The 26301-nt window shown below is 37.1% G+C and overlaps 1 protein-coding gene across 20 annotated transcripts in view; it reads left to right on the top strand.

Moving 5' to 3' along the window:
- ATP2B2 (ATPase plasma membrane Ca2+ transporting 2) overlaps positions 1-26301 on the top strand; it is a 572092-nt gene that overhangs the window by 513218 nt on the left and 32573 nt on the right. For all 20 annotated transcript variants that reach the window (XM_067463583.1, XM_067463578.1, XM_067463579.1 and 17 more), the window contains 6 exons: positions 997-1238; positions 2318-2552; positions 11707-11886; positions 14102-14189; positions 18908-19014; positions 19944-20135. In XM_067463583.1, the coding sequence (XP_067319684.1) occupies positions 997-1238; positions 2318-2552; positions 11707-11886; positions 14102-14189; positions 18908-19014; positions 19944-20135 (1044 nt within the window). The remainder of the gene's footprint in view (positions 1-996; positions 1239-2317; positions 2553-11706; positions 11887-14101; positions 14190-18907; positions 19015-19943; positions 20136-26301) is intronic.

Raw genomic sequence — 26301 nt, 5'->3', positions numbered from 1 at the left:
ATATAGTGTATCAGTAGTCCTTGTTATTATCACTTTCATCCTCCTCTTCCTCCTTATCCATTTTATAATTTGGATTAAAAGATGGTGGCTTTTCCCAAATCTGTGGGATTTGTATTGATAACTACTGGTTCATAGCTTTCCTTCTGACAACTATACTAAACTCATTTAATTATACTAGGATATCATCTACACTGCCAGATTAAATCCAGATTATCTACTTTGAACTGGATAATATTAGGCCCCATCTACATTGCCACATAAAATCAAGATTATCTGATTTGAACTGGATTTTATGTAGACTCAAATACTCCAGTTCAAAGCAGATAATGGGATTATCTGATAATCTGGATTATATGACAATGTAGATCCAGCGTTAGTCTACACTGCCATATTATCCAGTTCAAAGCACATCTGGCAGTGTAGGCGGGGCATAGGTTAGCCATAACCATTTCTATGTAATATGCAATTGTGTATTTAAATGGGATGTTTGTATCATGGCATAGCATAGTCTTATTATAATCTATAATTTTTGTATTAGCTTTATCGTAAAAGAAGTGGATGTTCCCTTGTAGTTTAACCTTGGCATCCTTCTCTTCCCTGTCTTTTCCCCAGTAGAAGGGAAAACAATTGCAGAACAGCCTTTACCACAAGGATGGGGTGGGGAGATGTCTGCTTTTCTCTTCTTTAATCCCGCATCTAGAAAACAGCTTTTTGTTAATTATGAATAAAGTCAGGATGGAAGGGAATTATGTGGCCAGTGCTTCCTTCACCAGTGTTCCAGTTAGTATTTCAGGCTTCTGCAGCTGCAAAATAAAGTTGGCAGATGGCTGATTGCCTAATTGTGTGGCTAGCAAGTCCCATTCATGCCAGTGGTTTACTCTAGATAGGACTATAATTGGATTTAGCCAACATCAAGAAGTCTGATGTCAGGCAATCTCTGTATGCTTCTGGATATGATGAAATAATCATCTGAAGTTCAATCCTCTTTTTCCTTAGCCACCCGAGAAGGAAGGTGGTCTACCTCGTCAGGTTGGCAACAAGACAGAATGTGGATTACTGGGGTTTGTCTTGGATCTAAAGCAGAATTATCAGACTGTCCGGGAACAGATGCCTGAAGAGAAGCTTTACAAAGTATATACTTTTAACTCTGTGAGAAAGTCAATGAGCACTGTCACCAAATTGCCAGATGACAGCTTCCGAATGTACAGCAAGGGAGCTTCTGAAATTGTCCTAAAGAAGTATGTACTTGTAATTTGTCCCTAAATTCTTTATATCTATGATTCCAGTTCTTGTGCTTCTATTGGTTCACATCCTATTACCACATTCAGATACATATACACACAAAGAAACTACTTCAATATAGAGCAAGAAAATATACAGCACATAATTTAATTTAATAATGTTCTTCTGAGTAAATTCCTTAGAAATAAATAGGAAGTATGCAAAACATAAATTGAGTTCATGGCAGTCTCTGTTCCTTTAAGTGCAATTATTTTGTAGGAGTACATTCTGGCAGGTAGCAGTTATGTCCTGCCAACACCCCCCTTTTTTCCTTTGACACATTGTACTGTTGTTGAATGAATTCTCAGAAGTCTTGCATAGTTATTTCTCCATTGTTAGAGCAAGGGCCAGAGACTCCAGGTGCTATTGACCACACTGGCTTGGAGATCCTGAGAGCTCTTGTCCAAAACAACATATTTTCCAAGCTCTGAAGCCAGCATCTGGAAAAGTCACAATTGCCTATTTTTTATAGAAATATAAAGGTGATTAGCTGTTGTACTTTCGAGTATGTTGTTTGGGTAAACAAACAGTACAACATACCTGAAAAGAAACTCTTTGGAAGCAGTGATCTGTAATGTGGCTGAATATATGGGGATGTCCAGGATACAAACATCCCAACTACTACATATTCAGACCAATCCCTAAACAGACCTATGACTATTGTTCCTACATTTACTGATTGGCATACTATTAGTGGCTTGCTAAAACCCTTTGAGTGATATTGCAGAGTTTACTTGGAATGTGGACTCAGCGCTTCCATGTTCCAGATCAATGCTTCAATTGCTTGATGCAACTTTCATATACTAGTCTTTCTTCATGTTTATTCAAGGCTTCCCAATAATGATTGTTCCAAAAAAGAGGTTAAATATCCTGTCCATAAATGTAAGTCTATCACTTAAGAAGGAGAATTCAAGGTGCTAATTAACCATAACTATAATTCTGAATATTCCAAATACTGCATATTATTTTTTGCTATCCTTTGTCCATTAGTATATTTTATAGCTGTTCAATTGATTTTGGAAATCTTTCCTTCCAGGTGTTCTAAGATTCTTAATGGAGCTGGTGAGCTTCGTGTCTTCAGACCACGTGATCGGGATGAGATGGTAAAGAAAGTGATTGAACCCATGGCCTGTGATGGTTTGAGAACCATCTGTGTTGCTTATCGAGACTTCCCTAGTGAACCTGAACCAGATTGGGAAAGTGAAAATGACATCTTATCTGACCTGACCTGCATCTGTGTGGTTGGCATAGAAGATCCTGTAAGACCAGAGGTATACTAGACTTAACTCTGATTCAAAGAAAACATATCTTAACTTTGTTCATCAAGTAATAAAAGTCATATCCAAATAAAAGATCAGCTAAAAATGTTCAGATGTTCTTTATTTGACAAAAATGTGCTTCCTATGGCTTATTTTATTTTGATATAGTTTTCGCATCTTAAAAGGCATCTTCCTTGCCTTTTTAGTGGGGACTTTTTAGTGTTTTTAATCCTTCTCAATGCGCCATAAAACTGCAATCTGATACTGCAGCCATTTCCTCCTTTAACACTATGAATTAATAGATAGACCGCAGTGATTTCCTCAAAGATAAGACACAGAGGAAGAAAGCTGAAAAAGACCACAAATTTAATCATTTGTCAACTCCTTTTTAACCATGAGACATTTTGGAGGCCTTTTTTATAGTATACCCAAAAAATCAACAAAAACTCCAAAGTAGTCACAAGTGGCCATAAGCTGCAAATACAGGTATTTCTTATGTTGAACAATGAGGGAGGTAAGGTTTTTCTTGGCCACTTAGGAGACCATGTTGGAAAGAGATTCATAGATGAATGAGTCAGGGATCTGTGTTACAAGTGTTCAACATTCTTATCTGAGCCTGGCTTAGAAGAATTTCTGGTTTGTTGGTTTGTTTTTGGAAAAAGTTAAGAAGTTTAGTAGAAGGAATTCTTATATTAGTAATTGAAAGGGAAAGCCTCACTTGCCTGTGAGAACTCAATCTTTAGGTGAAGTAGTACTTTGAAATGTCCCATAAGTAGAAACGCTGTTATTTTTCTTACTTTTCTTTAACCATAGTATACTCTTAAGAAGGAAATCTCTTAGATGTTTTTACAACATGTGATTTATTTTTTGAAACATTTCTATTCATCTAAATATCATGAGATCTTGGGGAAGGGTGTACAATTAAAATCAATATAACATTAAAATGTAACAAAATAATTTAAATTTACTTTAGACATATTTAAGTATTAAAATCTTAAAACAAGTATCAAATTAAAACCAGGTGCAAAGCATTTCGAGTGAAATTGGTTAGGCCTGGAGGCTTTAATAAACAGCTATGTCCATACTCAGCACCTAAGTGAAGGCATAAAATAGAAAATGTTTTATCTACTTATCAAGTTTCCATGATATTTTAGACAGTGTGTTTCTTGTCCCTTTAGTACAGGGATTCTTAATCTTCCTGTCTGGTTAGTACAGGTTTTACAACTTTCTCACAATTTCATTTTTAACATGGTATGTACACATACCATTGTTATAGGATTGTTATCATGTGTGATCTTGCATTAGGTTCAACAACTACCATAATTTCAAAGTATGGATGTGCATAATCAATTTTTGAGATATGCAACAACTGTTATGTGATATGAAATAGATACTACTGTAATTTATTGCATATATTCGTAAATGAAGAAAATGCTAGATTTCAATTAGAGGTAAGAGAAAATAAAGATCATAATTTGATTTTTTTTTCCAATTCACGCTCACAGACCTACTGAAATTTTCCCACAGACAAAAACTCCTTCTTTAGTACATTGATAGGATGGAGGAAACGAGTGAAATCTTTGCTTATTTTGTTCTTGCACTCCAAAATGAGTAATTCTGAAAGTTTTCTCCCTGCTTTCCAAGCTTACACAAATTGAGAACAATCGCAATTAGTTTTTTTACATCTTTTTTCATAACAAAATTAATTGCATAGAAACTTTCTTTGAGGGGCAAAATACATTGCTATTTTTATGCCTCAGTTTCTGGATGAATTTTAGTAATTTTTCACATGAGAATGAGTAACAGTCCTATAGCCATGTATAAATATGTGAGAGGAAGCCACAGGGAAGAGGGAGCAAGCTTGTTTTCTGCTTCCTTGGAGACTAGGACGCGGAACAATGGCTTCAAACTACAAGAGAGGAGATTCCATCTGAACACGAGGGAAGAACTTCCTGACTGTGAGAGCCATTCAGCAGTGGAACTCTCTGCCCGGGAGTGTGGTGGAGGCTCCTTCTTTGGAAACTTTTAAACAGAGGCTGGATGGCCATCTGTCAGGGGTGATTTGAATGTAATATTCCTGCTTCTTGGCAGGGGGTTGGACTGGATGGCCCAAGAGGTCTCTTCCAACTCTTTGATTCTATGATTCTATGATACAGTATCTGCAGTGAAATTCACTACACATTTTTACTCGCTGGCAGTTTCTACTTCTGCAAAAGAAAGAAAGATATTGGACTCCCGTATATAGATTCATGCAGACATTTACAGCATGTCAGAAAGCTCTTGAACCAATCAAACATAACAATGGTATGAAACTTTTTAGAATTGCTCTGTATGTTGACACCAGTAATGCTTTACGGACTAATACCAAACTGCATTATATCCCATCTGAGAGTTTTGTTATTCTCAACAATCTTGTGGTAGTCACAAAATGAATGGAGCAGCTCACTTCCAGGTAGATGAGGGTGGGGGATTCTTTTTAATAACTGACATCACTTGGCAAAACCCACTGGTAAAATATTTCATTCTAACACAGCTGCTTTTCCTATTGCTAGAATTTGTGCAACCTGCTTGTGTATGTTTTGTGCTCTTGTTTGAAGTGAATTTAAAAGTTGTCTGTTAGGCACATAGGTTTAGAAGCTTTTATATCTATATAAACTTATATGTGTGTGTGTGTGTGTGTGTGTGTGTTGGGATTCTACATAATGCTAAAAAGAGAACTCACTAACAAGGAATGTTGTAGGAGACACAAAAATATGTGTCTCGTGTTGAAATAAAATGCCCTAATATATTGTGAGGACAAGGACAGCTGTGTAATCTGTGTAAATTTATACTGAAGACTTTTTTTTTAAAGAAAAGCCCCACAGAGTTTATATTGAATATTCTATGAACTGTTTATTAAAATTACATTGGATTACAAATTCACAAAAGACCTTTTGATAAAACATTATTTTAGCAACACAAGTGTTATTTTCTATAGGAGCTATTGAGACTGGAATCTTGTAACATCTTACCAAGATTCAGAGGACAGCCTACTGAATGCAGTGGGACTGGCTTCTAGGTGGGCATGTACAGCGTTGCTTTTTAAGAGCAGCATTGAGGCTGCCAGTGGAGTATATTTCTTTTAATGAAATATACTCCATTAAAAGAAACTAACTACAGTTTGAATTGAAGGAAAGATCAGAAGATATTTCTCTTGCTATTGTAATATATTACTTCCACTCCACAAATTAAAAGATTTTTTTTAAAAAAAAGATGTCATGGGTAATTGTCACTAAGTATTTCTTTATATAAGTGTTATGAAACTTGAGGATAAAGGTATGTGTCCTGGAATGACACATTTGTTGCATAAAATGCTACCTTTTTCCAACAGAAAAGATAACCAGTGTATTTAATTAAATTTTCCGTTGTAAGTCCCTATCTGTCCATGCAATAACAATGCCATATTCTGATAAAACCTTATGTAGTTCAGTCTAATAATTATGAGAAATCCTTTAACTCTAAAATCTCATACATACTTCTAATTGGTGAAGATGCCTGTTAAATACTGTCTACCACAGGCATGAACAAACTTTTTAGAGAGGGGGCCGCAGGCCGGGCTGGGCTGGAGGCGGGGAGGCCAAGAGTTGGTGTATTGGGAGTGAGGGTGGTTGACGTGAGGGGAGGCCAGAGGGTGGTTGGCATGTGGGCAGGAAGGAGGCAAGAAGGTGCAAGGCGGAAGAGAAGGGAGGAAGAGAGAGAGCACAAGGCAGAAAGCAGAGAGAGTGAGGCAGAAAGGAGGGGGTGAGAGAGTGTGTGTGAGGTGGAAGAGAAGGGGGGAAGAAAGAGAATGCGAGGCAGGAGTGTAGGGAGGAGAGTGAAGGCATGCCTGGCAGCAGCATTTCCTCCCTCCCTAGTCTCCTCCTCCTTCTCACTCCCTTCTCCTTCATTGGCTCCTCTGCAGCCTGCCTTCCCTACCTGCCTGCCTTGCCACTGGGAGATGTGGACCCTTGGAGTCACTCCTCCAGCCTTGGCCCAGCCTTGTCAGGCTACCTCATCTTCCTGCCAAGAAGAGGGTGTGATATGTGGCTGGCTCCAGGAGCTGAGGTCAGAATAACGATCCCAAAGGGCGCATCTGGCCCGTTGGCCTGGGTTTGCCCATGCCTGGTCTAGCATGATCTTTGTCTTTCACCCAAGTTGTCTGGATAGCAAAATGGCTAAGAAATGTTGAGAGTTGTAGTTTTTTCAAGAGCCATTCAAAATACATCATTTTAATTTTAGAGTTGTATGTATCAATACACTTGCACAAACATATATACATGTGTATATTAGGCCTGGGTAACAACGCAAAAATTTGTTTCTAAAATCGATTGGTATTTGGGGGGTTTTTTTGTTTCGATATTTAAAATAATTACAAAATTTTCCTTTTAAAAAGTTCAATATTTACGAAATTTCGTAAATGGTAAAAAATTAACGAATCGATTTCCGAAACAATAACGAATCGATTCGTTAATGGCGGACGCGACCGCGAAATACGCTAAAAAACCTCCAAAAACTTCTGAAGCTTCCCTCTCCCTCTGTTCTTGACTGTTGGTGTGATATTATAATTTTTTTTCACTAATTAAACCATAAAACTGGCCCAGACATGTGGAAATAATAACGAAACGACCTCAGAACAATAACAAAATGAATACAATAACGAAATACGAAGCATTTACAAAACGTGTTTAAAAATTCGTTTTTTTTAATGATTGCTCCAGAATGGTTCGTTATCGTTTTGTAATTGGAAAAATTAACGAATTATTAACGAATTACGAATTAACGAAACGAAACCGGCCAGGCCTAGTGTATACATATAAATCAATGATTAACAAATATAACTTAATAAATTAGCAAAACATTTCAGCTTTCATCTTCTTTGTGTGCTAAAAACAAACATACTATGAATTTGAGGTTGTACTTTAGAATAATCCGTTACCAATATTCTTAAGTGGATGATGGTATTTTGCTTTACCTACTGGATTGAGATCATGCAATGCAAAGGTCTTAAGTCTGCAGATCCAAAAATTCTCTCTCATATTCAAAGTAATTGAAAGAAATGGCATCACCATTGCAAAGAAAGACAAAACAGAGGGGCTGTGACGTTTTCAGTTAAAATGTCTAATAACTGGTTGCCCATACTTTGTAGTCAGGATTGCAGACTTGTGAGTCCTGTAGTGCGTAGACAGGTCCGCAGTTGTTTTTACTGCATACTGAAAATGACATCCTATATGTTTGTATTCTGTCATGTTCCTGGAATGCCTCTTGAAATACATATAGGTCAGGCAAACCTGCAGTCACAGGAGCAGGTCCAGAATTGCTGACTGGCATTTCAAAGATTGTTTTGACTAGAAATCTAGGTAGATTAGTGCCTTGCAAAAAAGCTATTAAGTATTGAAGTGGAATTAAAAATTACAGTTATCCCCATCTTTTATATGGGTTAGAGCAGGGGTCCTCAAACTAAGATCCGGGGGCTGGATGTGGCCCTCCAAGGTCATTTAACCATCCCTCACTCAGAGACAACCTAAGTTTGAAACAACTTGAATGTACACAAAAACAACAGCAATCCTATCTCATCAGCCAAAAGCAGGCCTACACTTCCCATTGAAATACTAATAAGTTTATATTTGTTAAAATTGTTTTTCATTTTAATTATTGTATTACTTTATAGTGTTTTTTGCACTACAAATAAGATATGTGCAGTGTGCATAGGAATTCATTCATGTATTTTTCAAATTATAATCCGGCCCTCCAACAGTTTGAGGGATAATGACCTGGCCCTCTGTTTAAAAAGTTTGAGGACCCCTGGGTTAGAGGTACAAGTCAATTTTCATTGCAGCTGACCAATAGAATGTCAACTTGTATATGTAAAGATCTTTCCAAATGCCCCCCTCTCACACACACTATAAAAACAAAGAAATCCTTAATACATATTTAATTTGAAATATATATTTAATGCATGGGATATATTTTATTAATAGCTGCTTTTCAATTACATACATGGATTATTACACATATAATTGATCTGAAAGAGCAACTAAATTTATAGAGAAAAGTGCTCCAATAATGTGGTTATTACTGTATAGTACTAGCAATAAATTTGTCATCTGTATTGAAAACAGGTTTATTGCAATAAATTACATGAAATTAAATGTTCCTCAATAGCCCTGTTATTCTTACATATTGAAGAGAATTTCTTAAGAATTCTTTTTTATTTTCATATAGCTTGAAGACATATTACTTACAGAAAGAACTTGACTTCAATATACATATAGTCTTGAAATATTTGTAAAGGTTGTGTTGAGAACTTTCGTATTCTCCATGAGTTATTATCCTAGGAAAATAATCTTCAAGTTTACCACTTTATCCAACCATTTGACTATATTCATACGGGGGAAAATTATATGAGTTTAAATCAGACATCAGAAAAGTTATCTTTTTTAAGGATGTATCAGCATAATAAAATTAATGCAGTTCGACACCACTGTAACTGCCATGTTATTGAATCCTGAGAGTTGTAGTTTTGTGAGACACCAGCATTCTTTGGCAGAGAAGGCTAAAACCCTTGTAAAACTACAATTCCCATGATTTCATAGTATTGAGCCTCTGCTGCTTATGCCCCGGTATGTCCATTCCCCAGCACACGTTAACTCCATGTGCTTACCAAAGGAGCCCAAGCTGCCAGGCAGAAGAGGGACAGCTGGTCGGCTAGCCGACTTGACTCTATGGCATCTCCTATCTACCCAGTGGCATCTCGGAGCCTTTGAGTACAGCATTGGACAAAGCGCAATAGTGGGGGTGCCTGTTTACAACCATGGAAGAGGTGATGGGGTCTGGGCCCAGCTTTGGGTCCCAGTCTGAGGATAGAGGGTCAGTATCCAGGCCACGGTCTGGTTGTCTTGCCCCAGGTAGGAGATAATCTGTCTACTACCTCATTTTTGATGTTTCATTCCTGCTGATCACCGTACTGATGGCCATTAGAGATAATTTGGGTGGCAGCCATTGGGTTCCCAGCGGGAAAGGCAGTATTGATGTAAACTGCATTTTTGCCCAGGGTGTGCTCTGTCTGGCAGCCATCATAAGCCACCTTATATCCTTTGACAGGCTATGAGCAGTCCAGGAGCTGTATTTTGTTCAAGTATGGTGTAGATGCACACCTGGACTGCAGCTCCCAATTTTTCCCAACAACCATTACCATAGGATATTCTCTAGGAGCTGTAGTCCATAAGATCTCTTCATAAGCTTTACTAAACTCAGCATCAAATTGTGTTTTTAAGTGTAAGGACTTAGGAGTGCATTTGCTGTGCTGTACGGGACAGAGTACTGTATTAGCAATGGAGTGGTGCAGTGCAGTTCCTTGCTTATCTTTAAACAGTGATCATGGTGGGACAATCCATCACTTATTACCTAACCTATATCACAGTAGTTTATGAAAGGGAGGAGAGCGGAGAACACAAAATGTAACCCACCTTTAGCTCTATGGAGATAAAATGGAATATGAATATGACAAATTAGGTGTGTTCTAAATTGCACTTCATTACTTGATAGTGGTTCTGTGTTATAAGTTGGGTGATCACCTGTTTTATGGTTCTAGACATAAATGGAAAAGATACATGTACTATAATTCAACAGTCTATGAGGTTTTTCATCTTTGAAAAACATCAAGACAGTCAATAGATGCATCTGGAGACAAAAAAAAACTTTAACTTTTTTTCAAAAATGGTTTTTTACTATGGAGGACCCAGGGAGCCCCAAACATGGTTGAAATCTCTTCTACACTCCTTATAATGCATTTGGGTAAATTTGGAGAAATATTAATTTGTTTAATTTTTAATGTTGTAATGTCTTGATTTTATATTGTTATGTTGCTCATACACATTGGTTTTGTATTTTAGGTTATTTTTTCTGATTTTCTATTGTGTTTTTGTGTTATATTGTGTATATTGTATTGATGGGTGAGGCCTCATGTAAGCCACTCCGAGTCCCCTTGGGGAGATGGTGGTGGGGTATAAATAAAGTTTTATTATTATTATTAAAAACTTTCAAAACAAAATACTTTGGACCCCGAGGACCACATAGGTCTGAGGGCTGCACTTTTTCCAACCAATGAAATAAGGGATTAAACTACCGATAGTAAAACAGTAATAATATATATTGAAAATATCAATTGATGCTTCCTTTTAATGTTATTATTATTGGAATTGTTGATCTCATATGATTTAGTAATTGGTTACTTAGTATAGCTTAACTGGTGATTTGATACTTTGTGACATTTACATTTATTGATCAGGTACTCAATGATTCTATTTTGTTCTATTGTGAATTAATCACAGTGGGATGTTAATCACTTTTAAAAACTAAACACATTATTCGTTATGCATTTCATTATTTCTAATGGGCATGAAAATAAGTAAGACTAATTAGACTGATGCTTATGCATAAGTACCCTGAAGGCACCAAATGCAGTTTGATCTGGGAAGCTAAGCAACAGGTTTAGGTCTGGGTGAATACTTGGCAAAGGGACTACCAAGGAATACCAAGGGCAGTAGTCTGTATTTCAAAGTAAACCAATGGCAAACAAAATCTGCATTTCTTGCCTAAGTCATGACAGGCATACACACATACATAATTAATCTGATAACAGAATGCTGGGTATTCCATGAGAAACTTTGTAACATGCTGAATTGTACAAATATTATTTAAACAAGATTTTTATCGGATGTATATTCTTTCCTGTGTAACATTAAGCACCAAAATAAACTTAAAGAAGATGGAAACTTCATGTTTGGTTTCATGTTATTCATTTTAGCATTTGATATATATATATATATATATATATATATATATATATATATATAATTAATTAATATGAATCTACAGGGGGGAAAAGATTCCAGCTAAGCATTAGGAAGAACTCCCTGATGATAAGAGCTGTTTGAAAATGAGAAGGGATGCCTCAGTGTGTGCTGGAGTCTCTTTCTCTTGAGGTTTTCAGATGACCATCTGTCAGAAGTGCTTTGATAGTATGTTCTTGCATGGCAGAATTTGGACTAGATGGCCCTTTTAACTGTGATATTCTATTATTTTAATCTAATCAGATTGTTTCTTGTAGCATCTTGCATTTCCATTCAATCTCAATGTGTTTTTTTAGGTCCCAGAAGCCATAAGGAAGTGCCAGCGAGCTGGAATTACAGTCCGCATGGTCACTGGGGATAACATCAATACAGCACGTGCCATTGCCATAAAGTGTGGAATCATTCACCCCGGAGAAGACTTCCTCTGCATTGAGGGGAAAGAGTTTAACCGGAGAATCAGAAATGAAAAGGGAGAGGTAGGTCATGTACAAAATAGAACACAAATGAATCTATATAATTATTTATATTTTATGAGGATAGTGAAATCTGTTGTGTCACATTATCACTGTTTTCTGTATGGAAGAGATGGCATTGTGTCTGAACATTTCACTTGCCTTACTAGATTGGTATACATGTAATGCCAAATTATGGTTTGATTTTATATGAATAAGTATTATCTTTGTCTGTTTTCTCCTCCATTTCCATTCTGGTTTAATGAGATATATCCAGTTTTATAGAAATCACAGGTTATTCTTGTGTTTCGATTACCAAATTATAATTTGCAGTCCTTAGAGTGAGAATTCAATCAGAGTTTACCAGATCAGAGAAACTGGAAAGGTGGGAGTAAATGATTTAAACACAATATTGGAGATGAAGGAAGTATGTGCCAACAGTACCTGTATTGACAAAATATGGACAAACCACAATTAAGAAACTGACAGATCTGACTATCATACTTGTATAAATATGTTACATTTCATTCTATAACAATACTGTGTTGGGCACAAGACTTTTTAAATATTCTAGTAGAATTTCTTACAGAAATTCTACCAGATTTTTAAGATGAAATTGAAGCAAATCCAGAAAACGTCTTGTAAAAAATTTATCTACAACGTTGATCCAGGAGAACAATTTTGTATTTCAGTAGGGAAAGCACAGAAATAAAAGTAACCTTAACTGCATGAATTCAAGGTTAGATAAATATAGAAACTTAAATTAATATCATTCTTCCTTACCGTTTTATTCAAGCAAAACAAGGAATATCTTTATCATTAATTACTAGTCCTCCCCGTGACATAGTAATTTAGTTTTTAGAATTAGTGTACTTCTTGAGTTCGGGTTGCCTTTTAGGAAGCTGTTTTTATAATACGGAAAAGCTGGGTTACATTAAGTTTATATTTGTCTTTATTTGCCTTTAATGACTATAGTAAAGGGTAGGGTAAAGGTTTTCCCCAGACATTAAGTCCATTTGTGTCTGACTCTGCGGGGTGGTGCTTATTTCCATTTCTAAGCCAAAGAGCTGGCATTGCCTGTAGACACCTCCAAGGTCATATGGCTGGCATGACTAAATTGAGCGCCGTTACCTTCCTGTCAGAACAGTACCTATTGATCTATTCACATTTGCATGTTTTTGAACTGCTAGGTTGGCAGAAGCTGGGGCTAATAGCGGGAGCTCAAGTTGCTCCCTGGATTTGAACCTGTGGCCTTTCGATCAGCAAGTTCAGCAGCTCAGCAGTTTAACCCACTGCACCACCGGGGGCTCCATAATTAATGACTATATCTCAATATTAATAGCAAGTCAATACAGAGTTTGAGATATGGTGTAGCATGTGGTATAGTATTAGTTAGGCCTATTTTAATAGTAATTCTCAAGCAACCAGAAACTGCATTTATCCTGCATCTACCAATTCCTATGAGTGCGAATCTGAGAGTCTACTGTAGCTCAATCCCCTAAATAATACTCTGTCTTTGTTCTATGAATATCAATGCTTTAAAAAAAAATGACTCCCTAGTACATTAATAGATTTAAAAAATCTAGTTGCCGCATACTGTCATGACTCTTTTGAAGTCATGCCATAAATGATATGGCTATGGTTCATGAACTACCAAAGCTAATGCCGTCGTTTTTCTAGTCTTTATTTTTAGATCTGATGATGATTCAAATTCTGTTGTGCACAATTAAGATAGATAGATCTGAGGTTCAAATTAAATGTTGTATAGACTCAAAATACACTTGGAAGCAAGTCTCATAGAGTTAAGTAAGTATGGACCAAATTGCAGCCTTAGTGCGTTCATATAAACATGCCAGCAGTTGTCTACTCTGTATTCCATCATTTGTATTTAGTTAGCTTACTGTATGTTTATGACACTTAGAAAGGTTGGTGCTGATGGTATATATCAGAACAGAAGCATATTTGCCAAAACAATGGAAAAGCCTGAGATAGACAAAGCAATATGATGGTGTTGCCCAGATGAAAATGACAAAATCAAGCTTGCTTGGATGATAATTCCTGACAATGGGAGTAAAGTTTAGCTATAAATGAAGAATAGCAGAAAATCTTGGGGAGCTCTTGCAGGAAAATAGGCAAGATATAGTGTAGGGAAATGCATTGACCTTAATGCCATCCATTTTCAGCAGGATACTGGAATACTGAAAAGCTTCTGAAAGGTTGTCATCATTGTTATTTTCAGATTGAACAGGAACGCATTGACAAGATCTGGCCAAAACTTCGGGTTCTTGCTCGTTCGTCTCCCACTGACAAACACACTTTGGTCAAAGGTAAATGTAGTTTACCTGCATGTGTACATTACTTGCCCTTCTTGTATGCTCATTTAAGTATCTCTTTTGTCATTATGACTGCTTGGGAAAATGTGTCTTTTATTAGAAAGAAGTGCAGATTAGCTTTTCCAAGAAGGCTTGGGTTTAACCTCTATCTTTTAGTTCCAATCTCCATCCATTATGAAGGTAAAGGAGGCTTATTGTATTACTCTCTCCTTTCCTTTTGTTGCCTTCCCTACCAATGACCGGTTTTATTGCTTATGTTGCTTTGTAATGTGCACCCTACATTGATGTTGCACCATAAATTAATGATAATAATAGTTTCAGCATGATCAGTAACAGGTGTAATGTGTGGGCTTCTTGTTTCTTTATGAAGTTGAGGAGTAAGCTGCCGACTGGAAAACAATCTATTGAAAGCTACACAGATGCATGTTTGTAAAAAACCTAACATTATGTTATTCTAATTCTAGCATTTCTATTTAAAGAATGTCAACTAGCAGGATTATTAATAATTGGAATAGAAAATCTTCTAATCAGCTCTGAACATTCATTCTTCTAGTTAAGCTACTTGGTGTCTTATAACTACTGTGCCTTTAGTATATGATTTTGGCAGAAATCATAGAATCGTACAGTTGGAAATCACATAAAGGCTTTCCAGTCCAATGCTATTCTGCCATGCAGGAACACACAATCAAAGTAGTATATTCCACCGTGTAGCAGCTCTTACTACGAGAGGAAGTTTTTCCTAATGTTTTGGTCCTAGTCTCTAGTGCAGAACAAAACAAGTTTACCCCTTTCTCCATATGACATCTTTCAATATCTGTCGTTTCACCCCTTAACCTTCTATTCTCCAGGCTAAACATACTCACCTCCTAAGCTTCCCCTCATAGGACATGATACCTAGACTTTTTATCATTTTGGTTGCCCTCCTCTGAACACATTCTAGCTTGAAAGTATCCTTCTATAATAATCATTATTATCATCATCAACATCATCATTATAATTTTATGTGAAATACACATATTAAAATCCATGGAAAGATTAAAAATTATAGTGAATTATTGTGCCCAGGACACAGTATTCCAGGTGAGGTCTAACCAAAGATGTATACATAGGAGTATTGCTATTATAGATCCCACATCACACTATTGACACATGTTCATCTTATTATACTTAGACTCCTAGACCCCCTTCTCATATACTGTTGTCAAGCCAGGTGTCATCCTCCCAACCAGCCTAGTGTAATATTCTACATTTCTTCCTGTTGAAATTCATTTTGTTAGTTTGGGCCCAACTCTCTGTTAAGGTCATTTTGGGTTCTGATGCTATCCTCTGGGGTGTTAGAGATCATTCCCAATTTGGTGTCATCTGCAGACTTGATAAACATGCCTTCTATTCCGTCATCCAAGTCATTGACAAAGATGTTGAATAGCACTGGTTATAGGACACCCTGTGGCACCCCACTAGTCACTTCTTTCCTGGGAGAAGGGGGGGGGCATTGGGCATCAACCTTTGAGTTTGCCCAGTTAACCAATTTCCAATCCACCTCACAATAGCATCATCTGATCCACATGTATATAAGAATATGATGGAGAAACATGTAGAAGACGTTACTGAAATCATGATATGCTACATCTACAGAGTTCCTTTCATATACCAGAACTGTATTACTATCATAAAAAGATAAAAAATAATCTGTAGTGATTTATTTTATTATTTTTTAAAACAACGAGTTAGTATTTAGTGTTCATGGCATTCCTGCCTATGTTATGATCTTTCCTGATATTGATGTCAACCAAGCAATAATGTTTTCCTCTTTTTAAAAATGAGGACAATATTTGTCCTTCATCAGTCTGCCAGGACTTCCCCTGTTCTCCAGAAATTCACTCAAAGACTGTTGCCTATGGTACTGAGATTAAGTCTTCCAGTTATAACTGAATGTAATTCATTTGTCTCTGAAAACTTGAATTAATTGAGAATAGCCAGGAACCATGTACTGCCTCTTTACCTATTCCATTCTTCATCTCCACTTCTGCATCATCTGCTCTATTTTCCCCAGATTTTTTCCACTATTTTCCTTTTGCAAGAGGACTGAGACAAAGGTGTTGAGTAGTTCTGCCTTTTTTCTGTCCCCTGTAAACATCTTGCTACCTTCTCCATTTCTTTCTCTTCATTTTGTTACAGACATATCTTTAAAGAGCCCTTTTATTGTTTTTAACCTTTTTAACAAGCTTGAGAATGTTCTGATTTTTCCTGATTTTTTCCCATACACACTTGCTATTCATTTGATGGTTCCCCCACTTTTGATTTCTTTTACATGCCTCTTTTAAGTGTTAGCTCCCATGACACTTATTTAGACTTCTATCTTATTTCTTTAGACATCACCCATATTCCTCCTGATTGGAACCATCTGAAATTGTGCTTTCAATATCTCACTTTTAAGAAAACCTCATCCATTATTCTCAGAGGAAGTTGCGTAATATTTCATGGCCCCTACCTGAATGATTACCCTACTAGTATCCACCTACTTGTAGCATCACCTTTCATTTTATATTTTTTAGATTTTTATGCTGTTATTTTTAAACAGAATTTAACTGCTTAATGCATTTGATGAAGCCATAGTTTATTTGCTTGTTGAGAGTTGTTTTTATCTGTTTTTAAATTTTATTTAAATGTTAATTTAAGATGCTATTTTATATTGTATGGAACATTGAATGTCTGCCTTTTTTGAAAGCCAGCCTGAGTCCCTTCGGGCTGATAGAGTGGGTTAGAAATAAAGATTATTATTATTATTATTATTATTATTATTATTATTATTAAATTCTATCCTTTTTTTAGTATCACTGAATAACATTCAACATTTCACTGTTTACTGAAAATCAGATTTCTTAAAATCTAGAATGCGTGTCTGACAATGCTTGGTTTCTCTTTTCTACTATATAACAAACTCCAGGAGAACAGCTGAAATGTCTTATATAACTATAGTTAGAGCTGCTGTGAGGACACAGAGCAGAGAGTCAATTAGCCAGTCTAGTGGAAGAAGATTTCTTTTTGTACTTTGCTTGGGAACATATTTTAGCTTTTGTATTTCTGAAGTCCTTTTAAAGTTGCACAAAATTACTTGAAACATTAACTTCTCTGGACTAAGTGTGTGTATCCTAACTGATTGAAGGGCAAATCAGGTTGTCATCTCTGATGCGTAAGAAGTGCTGTTGGATAAATAAAAGAACCACATGCATACGTATTCAAAGGAATCCTTCTATATATATTGAATGTTTAGTCATAATACAGTTTGCCATGGGGAGGGAGCTTTTCAAATTTAGCACACCATTTCTTTTTTGCATGACAAGGACTCCTTAGGTGGAAAGATTTTCCGTCTCATTTCATCTTGGAAAGGGCTGGCAAAGCCAGCAAATAGTTAGCAAATTCATAAATTTAAATAAAATGGCACCTAGTCCCAAACATTTGTTTAAAGTAGTATTTTATATTTGCTATTGAGTTTACATTAATTACAATTTGCCTGAATGATATCAGGATACCAAGCAATCTGGTTCTGCCCTAAAATTAGCTTTGATATAAATATTGTAACATAAACAGCAGTTAGATTTAGTGGAACTTCTTATTAACTAAATAATATTTTTATTTGAATTATTTGGATATTCAGTTGTTTCTTTCAATAAGCTACCACCTCATGGTCTAGCCTCAAGGACCTTGCATGTGAACAGCTTTTCTCACATGCTTGTGTTGTCTCTAATCTGTGCATAGCCTTAAGTGATGCTCTAATGTGCCTGCTACTGTTGACTCATTATCCTAACAAGTGTATAGTATTACATGTTATGCAATTACATTGGGATGTGTCCTCCGGAATCTGTTAATTCTGGCATAGAAAATCTAAAAGGACAGAGCTTTGTTTTTCCAAAGAAAGCACCAAAAGCTGATTTGTCATTTAACAATTTGTCATGTATGTAAACATTGGTCTTGAGAAGCATTAAAATTTAACTGATTTCAGCCAATGTTTAGGTATTTATATGTGCCTTTTAAAGAAATTGTGCTTCTGCTTTTTCCCCCTAACTCCACTAAGGTCTCCTACTCTAACCTCACTTACACTTTGATGCCCTCTGCTGGCTTTTTCTCAGTATACTGACTATACTGAGATATTTGCATGAAAATGTCTTTGGGAAAGAGAGAATGAAAGATTTCATACAAGAGAACAGATATCACTATAGAAGCAATATAAGTGCTGCACATAGCAAATCCAAATATTAACTTCAAAGGCAGCTTTCAAAAGCAAAGTATGGCTTCTAGAATATTTAGCTTTTGCTGTATCTTCTTATATACTGTAAGGGATGTAGTTTATGCCCCTGTGGTTTACAACCTATGCATGAGAGAGATGATAAACAGGAAGGAAGGAGAGAAAGCTTGATAAAGGAGTAGCAAACTGATATAGGGAACTGCATTGTGACGTTAATTTGTCTGTGAAACAGGTACTGTAAATTACCAGAAAGCAGGCTACATTAAACAAATCTCTGAAGTAGCCTGAAAGTAGACCACAGATGTATATAATTATAAGGACTTTAAAAATGGCTATCTATGAAGAGGTTTTTGTCTATGTGAATAATCAAGGAATAGCATCCAATCATCAGGTAACAGCATCAAATTCTCATTTTTCTTTAACGCGTTTAATGTAATTTCTTAAAATATCTTGCTGTATGTTTCAGGTATTATTGACAGCACTCAGGTAGAACAGAGGCAGGTGGTAGCAGTGACTGGCGATGGAACGAATGATGGACCAGCACTTAAGAAAGCTGATGTTGGCTTTGCAATGGTATATCTTGCACCTTTTCTCTTATCATTGCATTTGTTGTAATAGGGGTATTGTGGTGTGAAAATAGGTCATTTTAGAGTGGGGTGAAATATTCCCCAAACTCCAGATATGCAGTTAATATTATTTCTCCAACCTTCTACTGGTGTGATGCAAGCTTTACTTTTAAGATGTCATTTTCTTTGTGGAAAACAAAGATATGAAAAGTTACTTTTGTGGAGCACAACTGTCAGAATCCCCCAGCCAGTAAACCCACTGATCAGTTCCACTTCTCTAGATAGTGAAATAAACGTATGAGCTCTACAGGTTGAACAATCATTATCTGGAAATCCAAAATATTCTAAAATTGCCCGCATAGTTGCCTGACATAGTAGCATTTGGCTTTCGGGTGGTTCAATACACACAAACTGCTTCATACACCAAACTATTAAAATATGGTGTATAAAATTACTTTCAGCTGTATATGAAATATAAATACATTTTCTGTTTAGACTTGGGTCCCAATATCTCATTAGGCAAACACAGGCATTCCAAAAAAATCCAAAACTCTTGGTCCTGGGCTTTTCATATAAGGTATACTCAATCTGTATCATTAGAATGGAATTAGGTCATAAATGCTTCATCCAATTTCTATACATACATTTCAGAGTAATACCACTAATGTAAGAAGTTTGATATCAAACTCATGGTTTGATATCTTGACAAACTTTAGATATTACAGATTATTAACATTTTCTAATTCAGTTTTCAAACCACCTTAGTGAACTGTTGCTAAGGAAAAGAAGTCAAAAAGCCCATAAGTGAGTACCATGATCCTCAAAAACTTTTATTTATTGACAGCTATCTCAAATTATTTTGGACGTGTTTTTCTTCACCAAATCATTACTGCTCATTCTATTAAATTATTCCTGTCATTTCTTCCACATTTTTAGGGTATTGCAGGAACTGATGTGGCAAAGGAAGCCTCAGATATTATCCTGACAGATGACAATTTCAGTAGTATTGTGAAAGCTGTAATGTGGGGGCGTAATGTCTATGACAGTATCTCCAAGTTTCTGCAATTCCAGCTCACAGTGAATGTGGTGGCTGTGATTGTCGCTTTCACAGGGGCTTGCATTACCCAGGTAAGGCTAAATAAATAAATGTGTGAACAAAATGGATAAATGTCATCACAATTCCATTACCAGCAGGTATAGCAAATCATTATACATTTTTTTCTGCAATGGCAAAGCTCATATAGATCCTAATATATGGGTCTCATTCAGACTTTACATCTGAACCTAACCTAAACAAAAATTATGAGCATGACAACTGGGGTAAGTCAATTTGTGATTCACCATATCATTTATTAACTTACGTATGTATGTATGTATGTATGTATGTATGTATTTATTTATTTATTTATTTACTGTACTTATACCCTGCCCTTCTCACCCCTGAAGAGGGACTCAGGACGGCTTACAAACTATGGCAATAATTCAGTGCCAGATTTAGACAATATCAATATTAGCAAACCACAATATTATAAAACTGTAAACATCATATAAATATCAATTAAAATAGTCTTTCAAATGATTAAAACATATCAAACATATCAAAAGTCTAATGGGACCATGATGGATAAATGTGTTAAAAATATCCTCCATCCCTCAAAACACTTCTTCCTTAAATGTATTATTTATTTTCATTTACTAATTTTCATTACTGTTCAATTACTGTACAAAAATGATATCATAGATTTCAAAAAGTAATGTTTTAAGTATAGAAGCATGAACACAGTGGACCCTTTTCACTCTCGCGCACTAGGTAAATTCAGCCTCTTTGAGCAAACTCATGAATAAGTCATTAGGTATACTGTAAAGAATAAGTTTACCTTGTCATCATGATATGGCCAAGTGAAACCTGAAGCTGTCTCTGTTAGACGCCACAAAGGTGAAACTCCTCCCAAATTACTCCTCTAAATTTTTCAAGGTGTCCAAAGGTTATAACTATTTTGTTCTTCAAGGGCCTTCATTCCTCTGAGCACTGAAAACCCAAGATATTGCTGTTGATACTGCAGCTAAATATAAGCAGAGATGCGAAAATAAAATTGGAGATGGGGAAAAATCTGTTCCCAAGGCTAGTTTACATCAATTTTCCAATCTGTAGAGAGATCTGGCAGATAGTTTTACGAAATTCCTGGAAGCACAGTGGCATATAGTACACTGTAAAATTCCTCTTGGACCAATAATTTTAAGTAGCCCCTGATATAGAAAGATCAAACAGAAGCATAAATGGAACAAAAGTTTCAAAGCATGCTGAAATGTTGTTTTACTTAATCATTTAAGTTTAGAAATGAGCCACACATACCCCAATGGGTGTAGCTTAGCAGATAGCTCTTTTTCCCCTACCTCAAGGAGGAAGGAAGTCCAGTCATCTAGGCATTTATTTTTCTCCTTTAGGATTAATGTGGAACCTCAGATCATGCAAAGCAATACTGGAGAAAAAAAGTAGGCTCAATCATGGAATAATTTCAAAGGTGCAAAATTATTAAACTATTAGAAATCTCAGGGAAAACACTCTGACCTTACTGTAATAATAATAATAATAATAATAATAATAATAAGAAGAAGAAGAAGAAGAAGAAGAAGAAGAAGAAGAAGAAGAAGAGAAACAACTGGAAAAGCTGACACAATATGAGGATTTAAAGACTGAACTGCACAGACTCTGGCACAAGCCAGTAAAGGTAGTATTGGTGATCGGCACACTGGGTGCAGTGCCTAAAGACCTTGGCCTGCACTTAAACACAATTGGCACTGACAAAATTACCATCTGCCAGCTGCAGAAGGCCACCTTACTGGGATCTGCAAGCATTATTTGCCGATACATCACACAGTCCTAGACACTTGGGAAGTGTCTGACGTGTGATCCAATTCAACAGCCAGCAGAGTGTCTGCTGTGGACTCATCTTCTTGTGTTTCAAATAATAATAATAATAATAATAATAATAATAATAATAATAAATAAATAAATAAAAAAGATCATATCCTCAGCTGCTGCAAGAAGATCGCACAGACAGACTACAAGCAGAGGCATAACACCGTTGATCAGATGATTAATTGGAACTTCTGCCACAAATACCATCTGCCAGTGACAAAGAACTGGTGGGATCACAAGCCTGAAAAAGTTACAGAAAATGAACATGTCAAACTATTCTGGGACTTCCGAATTCAGACACACAGAGTTTTGGAGCACAATACTCCTGACTTCATGATCGTGTTTAAAAAACAAAGTATGGATCGTTGATGTTGCAATCCCAGGTGACAGCAGGATTGAAGAGAAACAACTGGAAAAACTGACATGATATGAGGATTTAAAGATCAAACTGCAAAGACTGCCACAAGCCAGTCAAGGTGGTCCCAGTGGTGATCACCCTAAAGACCTTGGCCTGCACTTAAACACAATTGGCGCAGACAAAACTACCATCTGCCAGCTGCAAAAGGCCACCTTACTGGGATCAGCATGCATTATTTACCGATACATCACACAGTCCTAGACACTTGGGAAGTGTCCGACGTATGATCCAATACAACAGCCAGCAGAGTGATCTTGTTTGCTGTGGACTCATTTTGTTGTGTTTCAAATAACAACAACAACAACTGAGGGGGACATAAGCCATATTTAGGGGTTTCTAGGATGCTTTAGGAATGTAGGCTGCTTAAGGAACATTGCAAGGGGCCTGGAGCTTGGTAAACAGGATGGTTGACCAAGACAGGCTTCCTCCAGCATAGCTAACTACTTGATCACAAAGGTATATATTAACCCATAGTTGCTGGGAACTGGCTGACCACAAGGTAACGGTTACCCCATGGGCCTCTGGAAAACAACAACTGACCACAGGGTACAAATTCACTGGTAACTGACCACAGGGTTGACCACAAGGGGCATGTTTATGTTAAAAGAAATGTTTGCTTAATGTTATATCTAAATAAGGGAAAAAGGGAACCTTGAAAGTTGTCAACAAGTAAGGTATATAAGTCCAATGTTCGTCCCAAGTCGGGGTGGACAATTTTGTACCGGCATACTGTGTGTTATGCTGCTTGTCCATCTTCCTATTGCGCAATACGAATAAACCCCGTTTTGCCCTAACTTGTTTGGACTTTGCTTCATCCAAAGTGGTTCAGCCAAGGACCTGGTTGGTAAGATTTGGGGATTTGGGAATATTGGCAATTTTCCCCTTACACAACAACTTGAAATATGAAGGAACAGTTCAACATGAACAATGTTTTCTTGGGAATTTTTCATTCGATCTTAATAGCTATGGTTTAATACTGGACTAAAATATATCTAGTGCGCTCTTGTGACGTGCTAGGTGCTGTTGTGTGCAGTTGCTGGGTAGGTTTTCTAAAACCGCTATATTGTAATTGGTACAGTGTAAGTTTGTTTTCATGCCAGATTGCTAATTTCAAATACTGAAATCTAGTCCAGTGTGTTGTTAAATAAAGTGTTGTCTTTGGTTGATTTTTGAATCCTGAAAGGAGCAAGATTCCCCTGCAAGACCCCATGTGAAAAACTAGCAAGTGCTGAGTTCCATGCTGAAGCTTTCTTGTCTCTTCCTCTGTGTTCAGGTGTTCTCTGTGTGTATGACTGAGCAGTGTGCATGCATAAATTGTGCTTCTGAAACCAGGGAGGCATTATCATTACAGAAAAGAATTGGATGAACTATTAAGAGTACAAATGTACTTTCTTGAAGGATCTTGATAAATAATTGCTAAATAATATTGCACACATTTATTTTATGTCATTCATTCATTGACTACTTAAAAACTAAAGGTTACTTTCTAACAACAGAATGATACAAAATTACTATGGTATTCTGGTGTTCACCCAATATCCAAGATAAATGTAGGTTTTTTTTCCAAAACTGCATAATGTATAATTGAGAAATTCATAAATTATAAAGATGGCAGAACTATTGTGATTATAAACATTTTCCTGTACCAGATGTGACAATATATGCATGACCATAGGGGAGCAAATCATCTTTAGATTTTATGGATACTTCTGCAGCAGCTGTGCTCTTATATGGGAACTCTCCCAGGACTAGATTATAATCTAATAGAAATTTGACAACAAGAAAGCTCCCAGACAACTCAGAACAGTTGTGAAGGGATCAGCTGTAAACTTAGAGTGGGTTTACCTCCTCTGCAGCAATGGATCCAGCAACTACCCATGTGCTAAGTGACAGTCTAGTAGTTACGTGCTTACACAATATACTTAACATTGATTCTCTAGGAAAATCTTCACAACATTTTATGCTTGAATTGGTGCCTTTGCAATTTTGGTGTTAGCTACTCTCTGGGAGGGGGAAGCTGGTACAAATCATTTCATATCCAGTCTTTGTACATATTTTGTGTCTCAGGCAGAATGTAGGAAGTACACTCAAAACAGACTGTCCCTTGAACATTTGGTAGATAGAGGAAAGGACTTGGATTACATGTGTGGTTGTTGCTTACTATTCGTGATGTGGTACGAGATCTTGTAAGAGCTTAGAACATCAATAAAAGGTTTTATAGAGACCTGCCTCACATGTACCAGCTAGTCTTGTGATGGCTGCCAATCCTAGCTGAGAAGCGGTGGAGCAAGAAAAAATGATTTTGGTCCAAACCTGCTCTTGACTGTCCTTCATAAAATATGAAAGGCCTCCAATATTTTTACACAATCTAGAATTGAACTCCTTGTTACTATCTTTCATAATTAGTATGCAGATAATAAGTGTTGCCTTTGAGCATTGACATTATTTCCAAACTTCCTTAGGATCCACATAAATTTATTGTGAATGTGTATGCAATTGCTACCCTCCCCCCAAATTATGCCATCTAATAAGGGATGAAGGAAATATTTAAAGTCCCTGCTCCTGCTCTTGTGTAAAGTGGACAATTGACTTTCCTTTGTGGCCACAAAGTCACAAAGGTCATCTATGGACCAAGAAACCATGGCCTCTACGCTCATCAGATGGAACCAAACTTTTGAAGGACAAAAAAAATCAATTGCACTACGTTGGAAAGAACACTACCAAAGCCTCCTGAATCGCAGCTCCAATGTGGCCAAAGAGGTTTTCTCACAAATCCCGCAACAACAAACCAGGGATGAGCTTGCAACACTGCCTAGTTTGGAAGAAGTCAGCAATGCCATCAGCCAACAAAAAATAACAAAGTCAGCAGACCTGATGGAATCCCTGCTGAAATCTTTAAAGAAGGTGGACCTAAGCTGACACGCCAACTCCACCAGCTCATAGAAAAAGTGTGGGTGACCGAGAAAATCGCAGCAGATTTCAAGGATGGTCACCATCATCACCCTCTTCAAAAAAGGGGAAAGAACAGACTGCAGAAATTATCGAGGTATCTCCCTTCTAACCTCAGCTGGGAAAATCCTTGCAAGAATCCTTGCAAGCCGCTTTCTACCCCTCTCAGAAGACACCCTCCCAGAATCCCAGAATGGCTTCCGCCCCTCCAGAGGAACCATGGACATGATCTTCACTGCACGACAGCTCCAAGAAAAATGCAGGGAACAAAATCAACCTCTGTACATGGCATTCATGGACCTTGCAAAGGCATTCGACACAGTCAATCTCAGCGCTCTCTGGACCACCCTCCAAAAAACTGGGTGCCCAAACAAATTTGTGAACATCCTGTGTCTCCTCCATGATGACATGATGGCAACAGTCTTGGACAGCAGTGGCTCCCAAAGTGACCCATTTAAGGTGGAATCAGGTGTCAAACAGGGATGTGTTATTGCCCCAACCTTATTTTTCATCTTCATCGCAATCTACAGACGTCACATGCAGCTCCTGGAACAATTCCATCAGCGCTGCCTTCAGAAAATCCTGCAAATCTACTGGGAAGACAAGCGGACAAATGTCAGTGTGCTGGAAGAAGCAAAGACCACCAGCATTGAAGCGATGGTCCTCCGCCATCAACTCCGCTGGACTGGCCATGTTGGCTGGATGCCTGACCACCATCTCCCAAAGCAGTTGCTCTACTCCAAACTCAAGAATGGAAAACGGAATGTTGGAGGACAGGAAAAGAGATTTAAAGATGGGCTCAAAGTCAACCTTAAAAACTCTAGCATAGACACTGAGAACTGGGAAGTCCTGGCCCTTGAGTGCTCCAGTTGGCAGTCAGCTGTGACCAGCAGTGCTACAGAATTTGAAGAGGCATGAATGGAGGGCGAAAAAGAGAAACGTGCCAAGAGGAAGGTGTGTCAAGCCAACCCCGACCAGGACCGGCTCCCACCTGGAAACCGATGCCC

Source organism: Anolis sagrei, chromosome 2, assembly GCF_037176765.1.
Source record: "Anolis sagrei isolate rAnoSag1 chromosome 2, rAnoSag1.mat, whole genome shotgun sequence".
Taxonomy (NCBI): Eukaryota; Metazoa; Chordata; class Lepidosauria; order Squamata; family Dactyloidae; genus Anolis; species Anolis sagrei.
Note: the sequence above shows the minus strand (reverse complement) of the source record. Positions and strands in the feature narration are given on the sequence as shown.